Genomic DNA, 19,704 nt, shown 5'->3' with positions numbered 1-19,704 from the left:
ATACACAATTTTATGATACTGAAAAATTCAGCTAACAAATGGCAAAAAGCATAGGTGGGGATTTTTTTTTAAAAACTTTCACAAGCAAGAGAAATCATCAAGAAGACAGATGCCACCATGACTTGTGTTCCTGCCTCATCAGTGTCCCGGATGTTTTTTGAAAACATCAGGTACTCTTCCATCTACCTGAAATGTACTTCCCCCTGCTATGCACAAAGTGCATGCTCTTTAGAGAGGTGTCTGTCGAAGAGATTCCCTTATCTGAGCCTCTTCCTGATACCTTATCTATTCCTACCTTCCACCACGCTGTCCCTCACTCTATCCCTCCATGTATCTTGCTAGCACACATTACTCTGGCACTATATTGCATACTTATTATTTATCTTCCTCTCTAACACATAGTCTCTCTGAGGGCAAGAACTTTATCTTGTTCCCAATGCTACATCCTCAGTCCAAAATAATGCCTGGCACATAGTAGGGACTCAAATATTTGCTACTTAAATGTCTACATGCATTCAACTACTCGTGAATTCAATGAATAAATGCATCCATTCATTTGTGAATGGGAGTAATTCATCAATGAGTAAATGAATATTCATAATCGTTTCTTTCTCCCATGTTTCTTCACAGCCCCTGGCTACTCTATAGAATTAAGTCATCTGGTCATGGTGAGATTCCATAAACAGAGAGAAGCAGTTACCAGTAAGGAAGACCCAGTAATGCTGAAGTAAAAACCTGTCCCCTTCTTGTTAGACCTTCTTGGGAATATCCATGTCCTCCAAGCACTAGCTTCCTGCAGAAAAACTTCCAGCACATACCATTTGTGAGGAGCAAGGAATACATACCAAGAAATATGGAGGACAAAACTAGGTATCACTGAAATTACACTAGGCTAGGCAAAATCTTTCAAATTAACCTTCAAAAATTGGGTGTCTTCCAAAAATCCAAATAACATAAATTAGGGATAAATAGAAAATACCACAAAACCAAGAAATCAAAATTAGGAGGAAACCACAATAAAGACAAAATTTGTTTTTAATGCCATCTGGTCAAAGTAATAAAAATAGAATATGTTATTAGCTATTTGATTATTAAGAATAAATGACTATATTAACATAAACATATTGATAATGGTTACAGGTACTGCTTGCATAATTTACCAGACCAACTAATTTAAAGCAAGTTTGAATATGCCCCCATCTTGTCAGGTGCATGTATTACTAATAATCTTTAACATTTTAACATCAATGCAATGCTATGAAAAGACACTTATATTTTAAATTTTATTTGTTGGCTAAAACATACAAGAACCAAACATGTCTTATTCATCTTTGCATCCCTAGTATCTACCACGATGAGTGGAACATGCCCCGAATTAAATTATTATATGACTGCTTGAACAGAAGAATCGCATTCTTGCACAGCCCAGGAAAAAGTAATATGAAAGCCATTATAAATTTTTGAGCTATTTCTGGAATAAAGGTCACATAAAAGCCAACAAATATATATATACATATATATGTGTGTATATATATGTATATATATAAATATTTAGAGACCTATACAAATATATTCCCTATTTTTACATATTCTTAAGGGCAGAATTATACTCTGGATAAATAACCATATGTAATATATGTTTTACTTTTATAATTAACTACTACTGACTAGATGAAAATCAACTGCTTTTTAATCATACAGGCAGTTACTCAAAATTATTTGGCATATAAAATGAATGACCACAGTGAAAATACAAACTTTCCTTGTTTAGACTAGCCATCAAAAGGTACTATTGTTCACTTGTCAAGTGATTACCAGGAGGTCATAAAACTTGATGCTCTCCAGTTTTAATGGGAAAAACAGACCTAAAATACAAAAGCTAAAGACAAATGGCACTCACAGCAAAGTTGTTCCTATCACATGAGCTTTGCACTCACTAAAATGTGCTTAACTCGTTGTACGTAAATTGCTCAACACTCTCGCTCAGGAAATTAAAAGCAGCTTTTACTTATTATAGTTAGAACAACTGTCAAAAGCTTATGACATCATTTGAATTTTCCTTTTTGCTTCATGTCACAAGTTTCAAGAACACTATTTTCTTCCCAAGTAGCTTTCAATTTGGCAACAACTGAATTCTCTCCAGCTGTTTTTTAAAAGTAGTCAACTCAGCTGCTCATTCATTCAAAACATGTTCACTGGGCTTCTACTCTATTCCAGACACTGCTGGGCATTGTGTATTTCTTCAGACTCGTGCATGTAGTATTTTTATAAGTTAGTGTAACAAGCACAAAGTATGCTATGGATTACAGTACCCCAATATAGCTAACTTATCAAAATAAGAGATCTGCTCCTGTATGAACAAGAAGCTCTACCACCAGAATAAAAAAACAGGACACCTATAGTTCCTTTGTCTCCAGTTCTGGGTAAAGCAATTAAGAAATACGCATATATTAATAGAAACTAAGCACTAGAGCGTGACTGTAGTCCTAGCTACTTGGGAAGCTGAGGCAGGAGAATCGCTTGAGTCCAGCTATTCAAGGATATAGTGCACAGTGATCATAATACTTACAAACAAACAACTGCACTTCAGCCTGGGCAACATAGTGAGATCCTGTCTCTTAACAAAAAAAAAAAAAGGAAAGAAAATCATAAATAAATCTTTTCCCAAATGATATCTTTTACAGGTTTTATGTGGTATAATAGATGAATCAACATACTAAAAATTCTTTATAGGTTTTTTGTTTTGTTTTGTTTTGTTTTTTAAAGAGTCTCGCTCTGTTGCCCAGGCTGGAGTGCAGGGGCGCAATCTCGGCTCCCTGCAAACTCCACCTCCTGGGTTCAAGCAATTCTCCTGCCTCAGCCTCCTGAGTAGCTGGGACTACAGGCACACATCACCACGCCCGGCTATTTTCTTTTGTATTTTAGTAGAGACGGGGTTTCACCATGTTGCCCAGGTTGGTCTCAAACTCCTGAGCTTGGGCAATCCACTCACCTCGGCCTCCCAAAGAGCTAGGATTACAGGCATGAGCCACCGCACCCAGCCTACAGGTTTTATGTGGTATAAAAGGAAAAACTAAAATATTAAAAATTATCAAAGACTAAAATTATATGTCAATAAATCAAACTGAGTGGTTTTGAATATTACTTTTTTTATTTGAATAGATTGATTTTAATATTAAAATTTAAAACATATGTCCTTTTAATTCAGATGAATATTTGATTAAAAAGAAAAACAAAACAACCAAGAAAAATATAATTTCATGTGCAAATGCTGACTGGGTAACCAGAAGGATCACTTACTTGCCCTTGACCTCAGGATCTCTGATAGTTCCTAATAACATCATCCAGACCTAGTAACAAAAGTTCAGTCAATGATTATTTGGCCAAGCACCTTTACAAGTATAACCTTATGTAATTTCACAACAAATTGTGTTGTATACAAATGAGGAACCTGGAGTGAAGAGAGCTGAGCAATTGGGAACTTGCTGAAAGCCACACAGGTAGTAAGTAAAGGAGATGAGAGTTAAGGCAGAAATGATTGGTTAGAGTTCACATTTTCACCCTGGATGCTACTCGGCCTTCATGTCAACAATATCCTGACCCAAAATGTATGCAACTGTAAACACAGCAAGCACTGTTTGGCAGTACTGATACCACCTTCACACCATTCAATCCAAACAGTCTATCACTGGGCACATTTGTTCTCAGGCAGGAGGTTAATCAAGAATCAGCATCCATTTCATGCCAAGCATTCCATTTGACAGCTAACGTCCCATTTCATGGTCTTAATCCTCAACTTTCAGAAAACAATGTAAGTATGTTCAAATTAATTGTAATAATTATTGTTATATAAAGCTAAACCTTAAGCAGAGGTCAATTATCAAGCTACTCCAGAACTTCAGACACTGAAATCAAAGACAAAACCCCAGAAAAAAACAATAAAGGTGAAAATGAGGACTCAAAAAGGCACTTCCTAATGTTTATATTCCCAACTTACAGAAGAATCCTGCAAGCTCCTTTTCCCACTCTCCTCTTGACTGTAACTTTACTAACAATAAACTTGGTGATCTAGTTTCCAAGCCAATAATCGATACTTCCAACCCTCATTTATACCTGCTCTATTTTTCCCACAACATCCCCTGCTAACCTACTATATAATTTACTGATGTATTATGCTTATTGTTTAATGACTATCTCTGACCATTCTTCCCCAACCACACCCCCAGAATGCAAGCTCCACGAGAGCAAGAGATCTTTATCTGATTTACTCACTGATTAAACAGTTACCAAATGCCTCGACAGTACTTAGTAGGTGCTCCATATTTTAACGAACATATTAAGAAATTACAAATTAGAAAGGGAACAAATGCTAATACTAGACAAACTAACACAAGAATTGTCAGCAAGAAAGAGAAAGGATTAAGGGGACAACAGAGTAACTTTAGAGATAAAAGCAGTATCCCATAGCACACTGAAATACAACAAGAGCAGAAGAATATTCCTAGGAAAATATGAGAGCCATTATCAACAGGCAGGTCCTGCTCAGCATTCTGCTTGAGAAGGTGAGGAAGAACACAAGACATTTTGGGAACATCGTCATTTTAAATTATTAGAGTACATAATATCTCAGCAATAAAAACGTTTCCAATGCCTGGAAAATTTGCTTACAATGAACACTTCACTCACTGATGTCAGTCACTCCATATTTTACTGAGGCCCACTTTAACTTTTCCAAATGGCAACATCATGTCTAGTATAAAAAGCACTGCAGACTGGGGCGCGGTGGTTCACAACTGTAATCCCAGCACTTTCGGAGGCCAAGGCGGGTGGATCACTTGAGGTCAGGAGTTGGAGACCATCCTGGCCAACATAGTGAAACCCCATCTCTACCAAAAATACAAAAATTAGCCGGGCAGTAGTGGCGAGCACTTGTAATCCCAGCTACTGGGGAGTCTAAGGCAGAAGAATTGCATGAGCCTGGAAGGCGGAGGTTGCAGTGAGCCGAGATGGCGCCACTGCACTCCAGTCTGAATGACACAGTGAGACCTAGTCTCAAAAAAAAAAAAGCACTGCAATTTCAGGACATTGCTCTGCCACTAACTACTCATGTTACCTTAGGCAAATTAACTAATTCTTTAAATATGAGACATTCATCTATATAATCCTAAAATCCTTTCACCTCCAATGTTGTATGATGGTATGATTTTGTGATCTGAGACAAGTTTTAGGAAGTTACTGACCGAAAGGAACTTTGAGTTAAATGTTGGCTTGGCACAGTAGCTCATGCCTATAATCCCAGCACTTTGGGAGGATCATTTGAGGCCAGGAGTTCAAGACCAGGCTGGGCAACATAGCAAGGCCTCCTCTCAAAAAAAAGGCCAGGTGTGGTGGCATATGCCTGTAGTGCCAGCTACTCAGAGGACCAAGGCAGGAGAGACTGCTTGAACCCTGGAGTTCAAGGCTGCCGTGAGCTATGATGATGACACTGCACTCCAGCCTGGGTGACAGAGCAAGAGCCTGTGTCAAACAATGAAAAAGAGGGAGGAAGGGAAAAGAGTGGAAGGGAGAGAAGAAACAGAAGGAAAGAAAGATGAGTGTTCCCAGTGCTAGTTTTGACTCCACCCCTTTGGATCTCCCCAAAAAGGAACATGCTTGAGATATAACGGTGTCTCTCTCCAATAGTAAATGATTGAAAAGCTTTGGTCATTTAACTACTATTAGTAACAAATGTCTTGTCACAGACCTTGACACAGACTGCAATACACAAGTGTGCCCTGACTTAGGAGTTGCTTAAAGAAACTGGCTTCCTTAATTGAATTATACAAATAATTGCCTAAGCGCTCTACTTTATTCAAGTAAGTTAGCCTGGCTTTAAAAAATGTGCTTTAGGCCAGGCACAGTGGCTCATGCCTGTAATCCCAGCACTTTGGGAGGCCGAGGCAGGTGGATCACCTGAGATCCAGAGTTTAAGACCAGCCTGGCCAACATGGTGAAATTCTGTCTGTACTAAAAATACAAAAATCAGCCAGGTGTGGTGGCACATGCCTGTAATCCCAGTTACTCGGGAGACTGAGTCACGAGAATTGCTTGAACCCGGGAGGTGGAGGTTGCCGTGAGCCGAGATCGTGCCACCACATTCCAGCCTGGGCAACAGAGCGAGACTCCATCTCAAAAAAAAAAAAAAAAAAAAAAGGCCAGACGTGGTGGCTTACGCCTGTAATCCCAGCACTTTGGGAGGCTGAGGCGGGCAGATCACGAGGTCAGGAGATCGAGACCATCCTGGCTAACACGGTGAAACTCCGTCTCTACTAAAAAATACAAAACATTAGCCGGGCATGGTGGTGGACCATTAAAACATTAGCTGGACCTGTAGTCCCAGCTACTCAGGAGGCTGAGACAGGAGAATAGCATGAACCTGGGAGGTGGAGCTTGCGGTGAGCCAAGATCGTGCCACTGCACTCCAGCCTGGGTGACAAAGCAAGACTCCATCTCAAAAAAAAAAAATAAAATGCCTAAAGCATTTCAAAATGTGGCCGGGCGCAGGGACTCACACCTGGAATCCCAGCATTTTGGAGGGCCGAGGCAGGCAGGCGGATCATTTGAGTCCAGAGTTCCTGACCAGGTTGGCCAACATGGTGAAACCCTGTCCCTACTAAAAATACAAAAATTAGCCGGGCATGGAGTCATGCGCCTGTAGTCCTAGCTACTTGGGAGGCTGAAGCACGAGAATCACTTGAACCTGGGAGGCGGTTGTTGCAGTGAACCGAGATTGTGCCACTGGGCTTTAGCCTTGGCAACAGAGGGAGAGACTGTCTCTAAATAAATACATAAATATTAAATAAATATTAAGAAGTTTCAAAATGTTCGGATCTTACTATCGTTCTAATTCTGTTAATTATATGCCAGAGTTAAATATTAATAAAATACAGGTTAAGTATCCATAATCCAAAAATCTGAAATCTGAAAGCTCCAATGGGCGTTTCCTTTGATTGTCATGTTGGCACTCAATAAGTTTCTAATCTTGGAGCATTTTTGGATTTCAGATTTTCACATAAGTGATACTCAACCTGTAGCACCAGCAGGTTCTCAGGTGGCACTGCTTTGCTCAACATCATTTCGTTGTAACTTCAATGAGTTTGAGACCAGCTTGGGCAACATAGCAAGATCTTGCTTCTACAAAAAATAAAAAACAACAAAAATACATTGATGACTTAAAAAAAAAAAAACCCCACCTCCTGGCCAGGGCTACTGCCTGTGTGGAACTTGCAATTCCCCCCACGTCTGTGTGGGTTTGCTCTGGGTGTTCCAGTTTCCTCCCACATTTCACACGTGTGCACGTTAGGTTCACTGGTGTGTATACATGGTCCCAGTGTGAGTGTGGGTGTGTGTGTGAATATGCCCCGTGGTGGAACAGACTCCCGTCCAGGGTGAATGTCCAACCTGTGCCCTGAGCTTCCAGAATAGGCTACAGCTCCCCGCCACCTGAACTGAAATCACTGGGTTAATAATATTTTACTTATTTTTATTAATCTTTCTTTTTTTTTTTTTTTAGGTTTTAGGTAATGTGCAATGTGCGTTTACTATTATCATTTTCATTAATCTTTCTTAAATGTATGTATAGCTCACATTTATTTCAATGTTTAATATTAGAAGTGCTTTGGTTTTTATTTAGAAGTCTGGTGATGTTTTGTGACCAGAAATATGCTATAGGAACTTAACTCTTGTTTATATCAATTAGCCTAGGGTAAAACTGGTTTCCTGGTATGTCATTTCACCTACGACCACAGTTTCCTAGAACTATTAATGACATTAAGTGAGAACTTACTGTGTGTGCCTATATACGATAGTCTGGTCTTTGCATAATTGGAGAATGTCAATTCTCTAATACACTGAATAATTTTCTAAATATAAGTTATTACTTTCATATACAAAAATGTAAACCATTAAGAGGAAAAAAAAATAAAGATGAAAACTTCTCGAGATTAAAGTCCAGAAAATATTTAAAACCTTTAACAAGCAAAGAATCACCTGTAATTATCCTTTTAATGCCTCAATGAAAATTACAATAAGTGAAAGAAAAAGAAGGCTTTATTCATACTTCTTGGACTGTGAACACACAACTTGCACAGAGAGAGCTGAGCCAGGATGAAAGAGCAAAGGGTTCTCGATGTACACCACCACCTGGTGGCGGAGTGAGACAGTGGCGCAGGTTCCACCGTCTCCTTTCAAGTCTCCATGGGGTCAGAATGGACTCATCACGACCTTTCCTTTCCACACTCATCGTCTAAACAAGTGAGTATACATACACCTGAATATAAGATAACTATCCTCAAAATAAGCATCCCTCAGAAGTAGATATCGCCTCCTATTTCCACCTCTCATAGGAAGTTCCCTGAACTAATTTTAAAAACATTATAGGCTGGGCACAATGGCTCACACCTATAATCCCAGTACTTTAGCAGGTTGAGGCAGGAGGATCATGTGATGCCAGGTGACCAGCCTGGACAACACAGCAAGACCCCCCTCTACAAAAAAAATTTAAAAATTAGCTGGGTGTGGTGATATGCACCTGTAGTCCTAGCTACTTAGGAGGCTGAGGTGGGAAAACTGCTTGAGTCCAAGAGTTTGAGGTTACAGTGAGCTATGATCATGCCACTTGCACTCCAGCCTGGGCAACAGAGCAGCACTCTGTCTCACAAAACGATAAGAAGAAGAATAAAAAATAAAACAGATGGCAATGGATTATAGCGCTTCATATAAGGCCATAAGCCTACAATGCTATCAAAAGGAAAAAAGATGGTGAGAGTTAGGGAGTTGTGAATACAGACAGAAATCTCTTCTTTACAGAGAAACAGAATTTCAGCTAATTAAGTGTAGAAACAATAATACAATTAGACAAATCACCATTTTGCTACCTCTCCCACCTCTCCATAATAACTACTTCAGGCAAGGATCATTAAAGGATGCTAAAACAAATGGACAACAGGTTATTGGGAAAGAGGTTATTCCTCCTACCTCAGAAATATTATCATAGTAAGGGTATAACATGCCTTTAAAATGAGAAGATCTAATTACAAAGAAAAAAATATAAGAATAATAAAGAGGCCAGGCGAGGTGGCTCACGCCTGTAATCCCAGCACTTTGGGAGGCCAAGGTGGGCGGATCACAAGGTTAGGAGATCGAGACCATCCTGGCTAACAGAGTGAAACTCTGCCTCTTCTAAAAATACAAAAAATTAGTGGGGCGTGGTGGCGGGCACCTGTAGTGCCAGCTACTCGGGAGGCTGAGACAGGAGAATGGTGTGAACCTGGGAGGCGGAGCTTGCAGTGAGCCGAGATCACGCCACCGCACTCCAGCCTGGGTGACAGAGCAAGATTCCGTCTCAAAAAATAAATGAATAAAAATAATAATAACAATAATAATAATAAAGAGAACTGATGGCTGTTATTCAACCAAGTGAGCAAACCAAGTGACAATTGACTTAAATGTCCCTCATCACAAATGAAGGACAACCAGCATTACATGCTGCTTGATATGATACAGTAAAACAGTAAGACTGGCACAAGCCCTAGAGGAAACTGACAATATGAAAAAAGCTGATCATCTGCACACCCTATTGACACAGCATTTCTATTTGGCATACATCAAATAGAAATGTGTCCATATGTTTACCAAAAGATACGTATAAGGATGTACATATGCAGCACTTGCCGGTAGCCTCATACCAGGAACTACTAAAATTCCCACCAACAGCAGAAAAGGATAAATTCTGGATGCTCATACATAAACACTATACAGCGATGAGAGTGAACAACTACTACAACGGGCAAAATAATATAGATAACTCACACTACCATAATGTTGGGCAAATGAAACCACACTCAAAAGAGTAGGATTCTACTTACATTAAGTATAAAACAGACACAACTAATCTGTAGTTTTACAAGTCAAGAAAATACCGGTAGTGATGGAAAAGAACAAGCAGGGGCTTCTGAGGAGTTACTAGTAATCAATTTCTTTTTTCTTTTCTTTTTTTTTTTTTTTTTTGGGGGGAGAACGGAGGAGGGGTTAGAGCAGCCACTGATATCTTAAAAATATATAGTGAAAAAAATCATTCAAGGAATTAAAATGTTACACTAGAAAATGTTTGTTTAATACACTAGAAAATATTTAACGCAAAAGCAAGCAGTAAAAGAGGAACAGAGGAAGGCAGGGTGCGGTGGCTCATGCCTGTAATCCCAGCACTTTGGGAGGCCGAGGCGGGCGGATCACCTGAGGTCAGGACTTGGAGACCAGCCTGACCAATATGAAGAAACCCCGTCTCGACTAAAAATACAAAATTAGCTGGGCGTGGTGGCACACGCCTGTAATCCCAGCCACTAGGGAGGCTGAGGCAGGAGAATTGCTTGAACCCGGGAGGCGGAGGTTGCAGTGAGCCAAGATCGCGCTGTTGCACTCCAGCCTGGGCAACAAGAGCAAAACTCCGTCTCAAAAAAAAAAAAAAAAAAAAAAAAGGAATAGAGGGAAAAAAAAAAACATGGACATATCAGGGAAATGGAAATGGAAGTAAAATGGAAGGCATAAATTCAACTAGTTCAATCAAAACATTAAATGTGAACTGATTTAACACTTCAACGAAAAGGGACACTGTTCTCCCTCTGGACTTTAAAAAACCAAAAACAAAAACCCAGGTCAATTATATGGTGTCTAAAAGAGACACACTTTACATTCAAAGACACAAATAGATTGAAGGTAAAAGGAGGAAAAAGATGTATCATGCAAACAGGAATCACAACATGGAGTGGCTCTACTAAGAGCAGACAAAATAGATTTTCACCAGGAAATGTTCCTAGGGATATACATAATTCACAGAATGAAAGAGTCTAATCACATACATAAGAGACTTGTACCCAGAATATATATAATGAACTCCTACAACTCAGTAACAAAGACAACCCAATTAAAAAGTGAGCAAAGGGTGCCGGGTGCGGTGGCTCACGCCTGTAATCCCAGCATTTTGGGAGGCCGAGGCAGGCGGATCACGAGGTCAGGAGATCGAGACCATCCTGGCTAACACGGTGAAATCCCGTCTCTACTAAAAATACAAAAAAATTAGCCGGGCGTGGTGGCGGGCGCCTGTAGTCCCAGCTACTTAGGAGGCTGAGGCAGGAGAATGGCGTGAACCCGGGAGGCGGAGCTTGCAGTGAGGCAAGATCGCACCACTGCACTCCAGCCTGGGCGACAGAGCGGGACTCTGTCTCAAAAAATAAATAAATAAAAAATAAAATGAGCAAAGGGTTAGAATACACAATTCTCCAAAGAAGAAACGCAAAAGGCCAAAAAGCACAGGAAGGGAAATGCAAATCAAAACCATAATAAGACACCACTTTACACGCACTACAAGTAATATAAAAATCAATTTTAAGAAAAAAGAGACACAAGTGTTGGTGAGCACATGGAGGGAGAAAGCGGAGCCCTCATACACTTCCGGTGGGAATGGTAAATGATTTCGCTCTCTGAAAAACAAGTCTGGCAGTTCCTCAAAAGGAAAACACAGAGTTACCACATGACCCAGTAATTCCACGCATAGGTATACACCCAAGAAAATACACATCCACATAAAAATGTGAACGTGAAATGTTCATAACAGAATTTTCTATAAAAGCCAAACAATAAAAACCACCCAAGGCTGAGCACAGTGGCTCACGTCTGTAGTCCTAGCACCTCAGGAGGCCAAGGTGGGTGGATCACGAGGTCAGGAGTTTGAGACCTGCCTGGCCAACATGGCGAAACCCCATCTCTACTAAAAATACAAAAAACAAATTAGTCGGGTGTGGTGGTGGGCGCCTGTAATCCCAGCTACTCGGGAGGCTGAGGCAGGAGAATCACCTGAACCTCAGAGGCGGAGGTTGCAGTGAGCCGAGATCACGCCATCGCACTCCAGCCCGGTAGACAAGAGCGAAACTCCAGCTCAAAAAAAAAAAATATCCATCAGTGGATGACTGGAAAACAAAATGTAGTTTATCAGCCAGGTGCAGTGGCTCACATCTGTAATCCCAGCACTTTAGGATTACAGGAGTTTGAGACCAGCCTGGCCAATGTGGCAAAATCCTGTTGCTACTAAAAATACAAAAACTAGTCAGATGTGGTGGCACATGCCTGTAGTCCCAGATACTCAGGTGGCTACGGCATGAGAATCACTTGAACCTGGGAGGTGAAGTTGCAGTGAGCCAATATGGCGCCATGCACTTCTGCCTGGGCGACAGAGCAAGACTCTGTCTCCCCCCCGGCCAAAAAAAGAAAAATCAAACATGTACTAAGCATTAAATAATATACATTTTGCTGGGTGTAATAATGGTACTGTAGTTATATATTTTTGATGTCTATATTAATAACTTTTAATCTAAGAATAGAGTTCCCTTTTTAAGTTTATTAATTTATTTAAAGAAACTAAGTAATTTATCTTCTAGAAGTGCCCAAGTGTCATTTTAACATATTTCTTTACCCCTCATATTTCCTGTGAATTGGTCAGTAGATCTAGAAGACTGGATAGATCCAGATTCAATTTCTTTAGCAAGAACATTCCATAGGTGGTGGTTTATACTTCTTACTGGATTATATTAGGAGGCACGTATCTGATCATCCCATATTTTAAGTCAGTTAAGATACATACTGAAGGACTTATATGTCTGAGATTTCGTATAAAATAGTACAGCAAAATAACAACAAAAAAGTATGGAGAGATAGATTAAACAAGAATGGCAGCATGTTGAGGCTAGTTGAAGGCTGCTGATAGGTACGTCGCAGTTTACATATTTCTAAAATATTATTTTTTTAAAAATCTGGCTCCTACCTAAACCTCCAAAAAGCCTCATCCCTTGGTCTGGCGCAGCAGTTCACACCTGTAATCCCAGCACTTTGGGAGGCCGAGGTGGGTGGATCACCTGAGGTCAGGAGTTCAAGACCAGCCTGGCCAACATGATGAAACCCTGTCTCTACTAAAAATACAAAAATTAGCTGGGCATGGTGGTGCACACCTGTAATCCCAGAGACGCAGGGGTCGGAGACAGAAGAACTGCTTGAACCCGGGAGGCAGAGGTTTCAGTGAGCCGAAGCTCAGTGAGCCAAGATCACACCACTGCACTCCCAGCCTGGGAGACAGAGCAAGACTTTGTCTCAAAAAAAAAAAAAAAAGCCTCATCCCTTATTATCTCCTAACATGTACTCTATGTTCTGGCCATACTAAACTAAGTATGAATAGTAGTTCCTCAAAATGGCATACAATTTTACCCTCCACACCTCTGCATTTCCTAGTCCTGCTGCCCAGAACACCTTTCTCCCTTCTTGTCCTGGCAAACACCTACTCATCTTTCCAGACTTGGCTCAAATGTCACTTCCCTCAGAAAAACCTCTCTAACCTCCAGTTTCACACTAAGCTGGCTGTCCCTACTAATCCAATGGCTAATTCTAAAGGCACTGGAATTGCATACCTGTCTACCACCCCAATTCAGACTATGAATGCCTTTAGTGCTGCTCTAAGTCTGCATAAAGGGACTTCCCAGAGGCCTGAAGCCTACTAGGAGAAGCTCCTGGGGAAGTCTTGAATAAACACACCGGACCACAGAAACATTTTGTCGAACTATTCCTACCTGCTAAGCAGAGAGGTAGAAAGGCATCATCTCCAGAGCAGTAGGAAGGAGGAAAGTTCAGAAAGGAAAAAGACCCCCTGAGAATATCAAAGAAAGCTTCCTAGGCCTAGCAGATTCCTTACTATCTGCAAATGCTATCACCCACAGTGGCATGGATCAACAGGGAACCTAGGACATAGCTTCTCAAAACTGAAATGTGCATCTGAATCCTTTGGAAACCCAGTTTAAGATGTAGATTCTGGCCGGACACAGTGGCTCATGCCTGTAATCCCAGCACTCTGGGAGGCCAAGGAGGAGGATCACAAGGTCAAGAGATCAAGACCAATCTAGCCAACATGGTGAAACCCTATCTCTACTAAAAATATAAAAATCAGACGGCTGTGGTGGCACGCACCTGTATTCCCAGCTACTCAGGAGGCTGAGGCAGGAGAATCGCTTGAACCCGGGAGGTGGAGGTTGCAGTGAGCAGAGATTACGCCACTGCACTCCAGCCTGGCGACAGAGCAAGACTCTGTCTCAAAAAAAAAAAATGTAGATGTTGAATGAATAGGACTGAGAGTCTGTGTTCCAGGTACTGCTGATGCTGCAGGTCTGCAAATGACACTTTAACCAGAAGACTCTGGGGGATCTGGGAAGTGAGCCCTTTCTCAGGGAACATGCAGCATTAACTCCTGTCGAATTAACCCTCTCTTTTTAGCTTACACATTGTGTCATTAAAAAAACAAAAGCAGTCAAAAAATCAAAACTCTAATTCTTCTGCATCTGTTGGCCTCTTTCTTCCAACATGTCACGGTTCTACTGTGACGACGATGCCGCCTCATTCATTTCAATATCCCAAGCCTGAGAAAGACAGACCCTCAATAAACGCCCGTTAAATCATATATCTAACAGAAGGTCCCCAACTTATAATTGTTGGACTTATGCTTTTTCAACTTTACAATGATGCAAAACCATTCCGTTTTACACTTTCAGTACAGTATTCAATAAATTACATGAGATATTCAACATTTTATTATAAAATAGGCTTTGTGTTAGATGATTCTGCTTAACTGCAGATTATAAGTGTTCTGAGCATGTTTAAAGCAGGTGAGGCTAACCTATGATGTTCGGTAGGTTAGGTGTAGGTATTTCTTTCTAATTCACTTGTTGTTATATTTTTGCCTATTGGTCTGTCTTTCCCATTTGATTATCAATTTCTTGAAGACAGAGATTCCTCCTTTTGTTCTGTGGTGCACAGTCTGGCACACGATAGGTACTCAGTAAATGACTGTTAACCTAGGGTGGATGACTGACCATATAAACCACTACATTCAGGTTCCTAGAGAAAACACTAAGAAAGCATCCTGAATTTGCAATCCTTTTTTCTAAGGATTTAAAATGCTCACATGTATGATTCATGTGAGTGTTCACGGAAGCTCAGTAATACACACTGAAAGGGTCATCAGCTCCACCTGACAAGTAAGAAAATGGCATATATTATACTTCTTCCCAGACAACCTTATCAACACAGAGAACAACAGTTAACAAACAATACCTCAGTCTTCCCACATTCATCGGGTGGATCCTGGTGTATGGCCACTTGATACTTGACATACAAAGAAAAGGACTGGCTGAAAGACGACTTGAACTCTGGGTCCTCAAAGGAGACAGGTACTAACCTCACCTTCAGAGCAAGGAAAATACAAGCAAATGCTATTGAAACATCTCTAACTGATGATATGCTTCTGAAGGTGAGGCTAGAGTAAGATCTCCGCAAATCCACGCCAAAGCTCGAACTGGAAATTTGTCATGAAAAGAAACCCTGGACGAGGCAGACGGGCGCAGAGACTGAAGTGCTAACTGTACTAAAACTTATGAAAATCTCAAACTCATAAGAGCCAACAACTTGTTCTTTTTTTCTCTCTCTCCACTAATTGTAGTTTTCTGTATAAACTAGAGTCAATATTGTTGTTAATCATGGTGATGATCGCTACTTTTGCCACCTCTACTTACACTAAGTGTTTTAAGCTTTTTTCCTTTACAGATTTTTCTTGGGTCATTTAACTTACAAAATTATTAGCATATGAGTTCTTCTATTAAAATGTTTTACTATCTTCCTTTTTTAGTCCCACTCAATTGTGCAAGGGTAGCACATTAATAAAGAATAATTTAACTGGGATCAATTCTTTCTACATACATCTTTCAAATACAGATAAAGCATTAAAATCATGTTAGGCAAAGTATGTATCTACCATAAAAATATAAAGTTTCCTCAGTCTTCCTCATAGGTATTTTACTTTACAGCTCTATTACTATCTTTTAGATAAATGCATCTAAAATAGTGACTTTAAATAATTTTACATGTTGCTTTGACTCTGAAATTATACATGGCTGGTACTTAATATGGCACTAGGTAAAATTTGCACTTTCAGAATGTCCATTAATTCTGTCTTAGGTCTTTGCAGATATGCTGCAAATTGAACACAAATAAAATGTAACACAAATAAACCAAGATTTCATTAAATGATATTAAGTGGAAGGGAAAGCTCTGTTTGCACAGGAAAATTACACTTGGCCTGCTGACCTGGCTTTCGGTTGGCGTATCAGGTGGGTTCTTGTGAATAACCATCTGGTAACGTTTATAGACCTGGTAAGACTCCAGAAGTGTGGCTTTGAACTGCGAACTTGGTGGAGATGATCTCACCACCCTCACCTTCAGAAGCAGTTAAAAAAACAAGTTCACTAATTCATTCATTTATTCATTCTGTGGAATATGCATTAACAGTAACTCCCATCCAAGAAACCAAGTTTCAACAATTATTAAAGCACCTAAATATTTTGATATTAAAAACCAACCAGTTAGTAAATAAAGAAGTTATTTTTGTAACTTACAGACTCATTAAGAAGACAGAGGAGGATCCCCTCTAAACTCTAAGCCTCAGCTTTCATGACTGAATTATGTAAGCCTGCCTCTACCGTAAACTGGCAGAGTATTTCCAGCACTCGTGCACACACGACACACACACAAATACCCTCTAGCTGTGCACAACTACCAGTAACTCTAAGAAACACTAAAAATACGAATATACTTTTTGGACACTCATTCATCATTGCTAACCCTCAACTTAAAACTCTACTGTTTAAGTTAAAAAGACCTCATAAAGTTTTCCTACTTCATAGCATAGTTAACAACCATGACTCTGAAGTCACATTCCTTCAAATCTTACAATGTCACCATCTTGGTCAAGTAACCTTGTAAAATAAGGATAAGTTTAAAACAGTAATTGCATGCAGTAATGGCTAACATTTACTTTAACATTATTTACTAGCCACTTAAAATGTATTAGCAAAACAGAACAGTAAAACAGTCAAATGCAATGCAACGAAAACAACTGGAAACTTGACATGTGTGCCGTGAGAGGTAATTCTGTGAAGAAAGAGCGACACCCAGTGGTAAAAGATCTCTATACATCCTGAGTATCATTACATTCAAAAAGTAAAAGTAACCACTGGAGAACTGTAATGTTAAGCGTGCTTGGCCCCCTGAATACATTACTATTTATGATCAAAAGATAAAAGACACCTTGTAAAATATTTTAAGTAGTGTATTCAACTCTGTTTACAATTTTGGAAGAACAAAAAATCTGTATCCAAATCAGAGTAGCCAAGGAGTTATAAAAGCTAAAATATGGCCGGGCGAGGTAGCTCACACCTGTAATCCCAGCACTTTGGGAGGCCAAGGCAGGCGCATCACCTGAGGTCAGGAGTTCGTGACCAGCCTGGCCAACATGGTGAAACCCTGTCTCTACTAAAAATACCAAAAATTAGGCGGGCACAGTGGTGGGCACCTGTAATCCCAGCTACTCAGAAGGCTGAGACAGGAGAATCACTTGAACCCCGGAGGCGGAGGTTGCAGTGAGCTGAGATCGCACCATTGCACCCCAGCCTAGGCAACAAGAGTGAAACTCCGTCTCAAAAAAAAAAAAAAGCTAAATTCTATGTCCAATAATACATATATTGAATTAAGGCTTAGAATGCATGAAAGTTAATTTTTATTATCAGGACTTTAGTGATAAGTGGTATTTTTAGATGATAGTAAGCTATAAAATTCAAAGGCTGACCAGTTACTAATCACATATGAGAATAAGATAAAAATCATTATGGCTAATGTTTTTGAATTTTTTTGAGACAGACTTTTGCTCTGTTGCTCAGGCTGGAGTGCAGTGGTATGATCTCAGCTCACTACAACCTCCACCTCCTGAGTTCAAGCAATTCTCGTGTCTCAGCCTCCCTAGGAGTTGGGATACAGGTGAGCGCCACCATGCCCGGCTAATTTTTATATTCTAGTAGAGACGGGGTTTCACTGTGTTGGCCAAGCTGATCTCAAACACCAGACCTCAAGAGATCCACCCGCCTCAGCCTACCAAAGTGCTAGGATTACAGGTGTAAGCCACCACATCCAGCCCTTGTTTTTGAATTTTATATGTAAGAAACTAATACTGAGAAATCTTGATCTGATCTAGAAATGTAAATAAATTTGGAAAAAAGGAGGAATTTGGCTCTAAAGTATTTATATTATGCCCAAATTAGTTTTGGCACTAATGAGAGAGGATTTCAGCAGTACAATTTAGCTCTATTTAGATAATTCCTAACTGCTGGCTTATGTATATGACACCATTTGCTGTCTTTACCAAGATCAGAATATTATAATGGATAAAATAGTGATTTGCCTTGTGCAATCTACTGTCTTTCACTATCTAAACCAAAACTGCTAAAAACACAATTTTAAAGAGTATTTCTTTCATTTTAACTATTAAATTTCAATCAAGGTAGCATGCTAAAATTGACACTGTTTTCACAAGTTCAGTGGCAACTATTCTCAAAAAGTCTTTTAAAAAAAAGGAGTTTCTCTCAAACAGCAGTTAATTTAGTAAATACAAATGTTACTTCTTCCCAGTTCTCTTTAATTTCTTTTAAATTCTCATTATTTAATTAGCAAAACATCAACTGATTAGAACTTCAAATAAAAATAAACAATATGGCCAAACAAAAAAAAAATCATAATCAAACAAACAACAAAAGTCCTCCAAAGTACCTCTAACTTGTGTGAAGCATTCTCTGGTAAAGATTCAAAAATTAAATCTTCGAGTGATTTGGGCTGGTTGGATTTAGCCTTTGGTGGAAACAAAGATGGTGGGTGACCTTGAGCCTGGAAACCCTCAAGTTCTCCAGCTGGGTTCTGCTCCATTAGTTTTAACCTTTTCCTTTCTTTCCGGATTTCCTTTGCTTTTCGACATGGAGGCTTACTCAAATCAGCCCCTTTGCCTAAAAAGAATTGTTAAATATTAGACCAATCACATTTGGTTTTAGCAAAGTTTTTTCACATGTTTCAAAGATTCTACAGTGTAAGTCCAAAGAGTTTCAATGGTTAGGCTAGCTTTGGGGTAGATGTTTCAGAGGATCCTGATACAGAGCTGTAAGTGGATCTAAAATTCTACCTCAGAAGTGGGAGTTGCTAGAGAAAGTAAATAGCACAGAAACTTTCCAAGGTGGCTCTCACTGCTGAAAATCTTTTTTTTCTTTTTTTTTTGAGACAGAGTCTCACTCTGTCACCTAGCTGGAGTGCAATGGCGTGATCTCGGCTCACTGCAACCTCTGCCTCCCGGGTTCAAGCGATTCTCCTGCCTCAACCTCCTGAGTAGCTGGGACTACAGGTGTGTGCCACTATGCCCGGCTAATTTTTGTATTTTCAGTAGAGATGGGGTTTCACCATGTTGGCCAGACTGGTCTCAAACTCCTGACCTCGTGATCCACCCGCCTTGGCCTCCCTAAGTGCTGAGATTACAGGCGTGAGCCACCAGGCCCGGCCTGAATATCTTTTTTAAAAAAAAACATTCATCCACTTCTCTGCCTTTGTGAGGAAGAACACAATCAAATCAAAGTACCTTCTGCATTAAAAGGACACTGCTATCTCTGCCCAACATTTCTGAGGGACATTTCTCTGAAACCACTGGTAACATAAATACTTAGGAACCAGGTGTAAAGGAATAATGATCCCAGCACAAACACTGACAGG

At 40.0% G+C, this 19,704-nt stretch overlaps 1 protein-coding gene across 7 annotated transcripts in view; it reads right to left on the bottom strand.

Moving 5' to 3' along the window:
- Positions 1 to 19,704, bottom strand: part of ATE1 (arginyltransferase 1) — a 190,101-nt gene that overhangs the window by 144,649 nt on the left and 25,748 nt on the right. For 3 of the 7 annotated variants that reach the window (XM_030806154.1, XM_030806137.1, XM_030806123.1), the window contains 2 exons: positions 18,724 to 18,953; positions 15,184 to 15,312 (listed from right to left, as the gene is read on the bottom strand). In XM_030806154.1, the coding sequence (XP_030662014.1) occupies positions 15,184 to 15,312; positions 18,724 to 18,953 (359 nt within the window). Of the gene's footprint in view, positions 1 to 15,183; positions 15,313 to 16,212; positions 16,342 to 18,723; positions 18,954 to 19,704 lie in introns of all 7 variants that reach the window. The other 4 variants (XM_030806164.1, XM_030806148.1, XM_030806127.1 and 1 more) reach the window with 2 other exon arrangements.

Source organism: Nomascus leucogenys, chromosome 3, assembly GCF_006542625.1.
Source record: "Nomascus leucogenys isolate Asia chromosome 3, Asia_NLE_v1, whole genome shotgun sequence".
NCBI classification, from domain to species: Eukaryota; Metazoa; Chordata; class Mammalia; order Primates; family Hylobatidae; genus Nomascus; species Nomascus leucogenys.
Note: the sequence above shows the minus strand (reverse complement) of the source record. Positions and strands in the feature narration are given on the sequence as shown.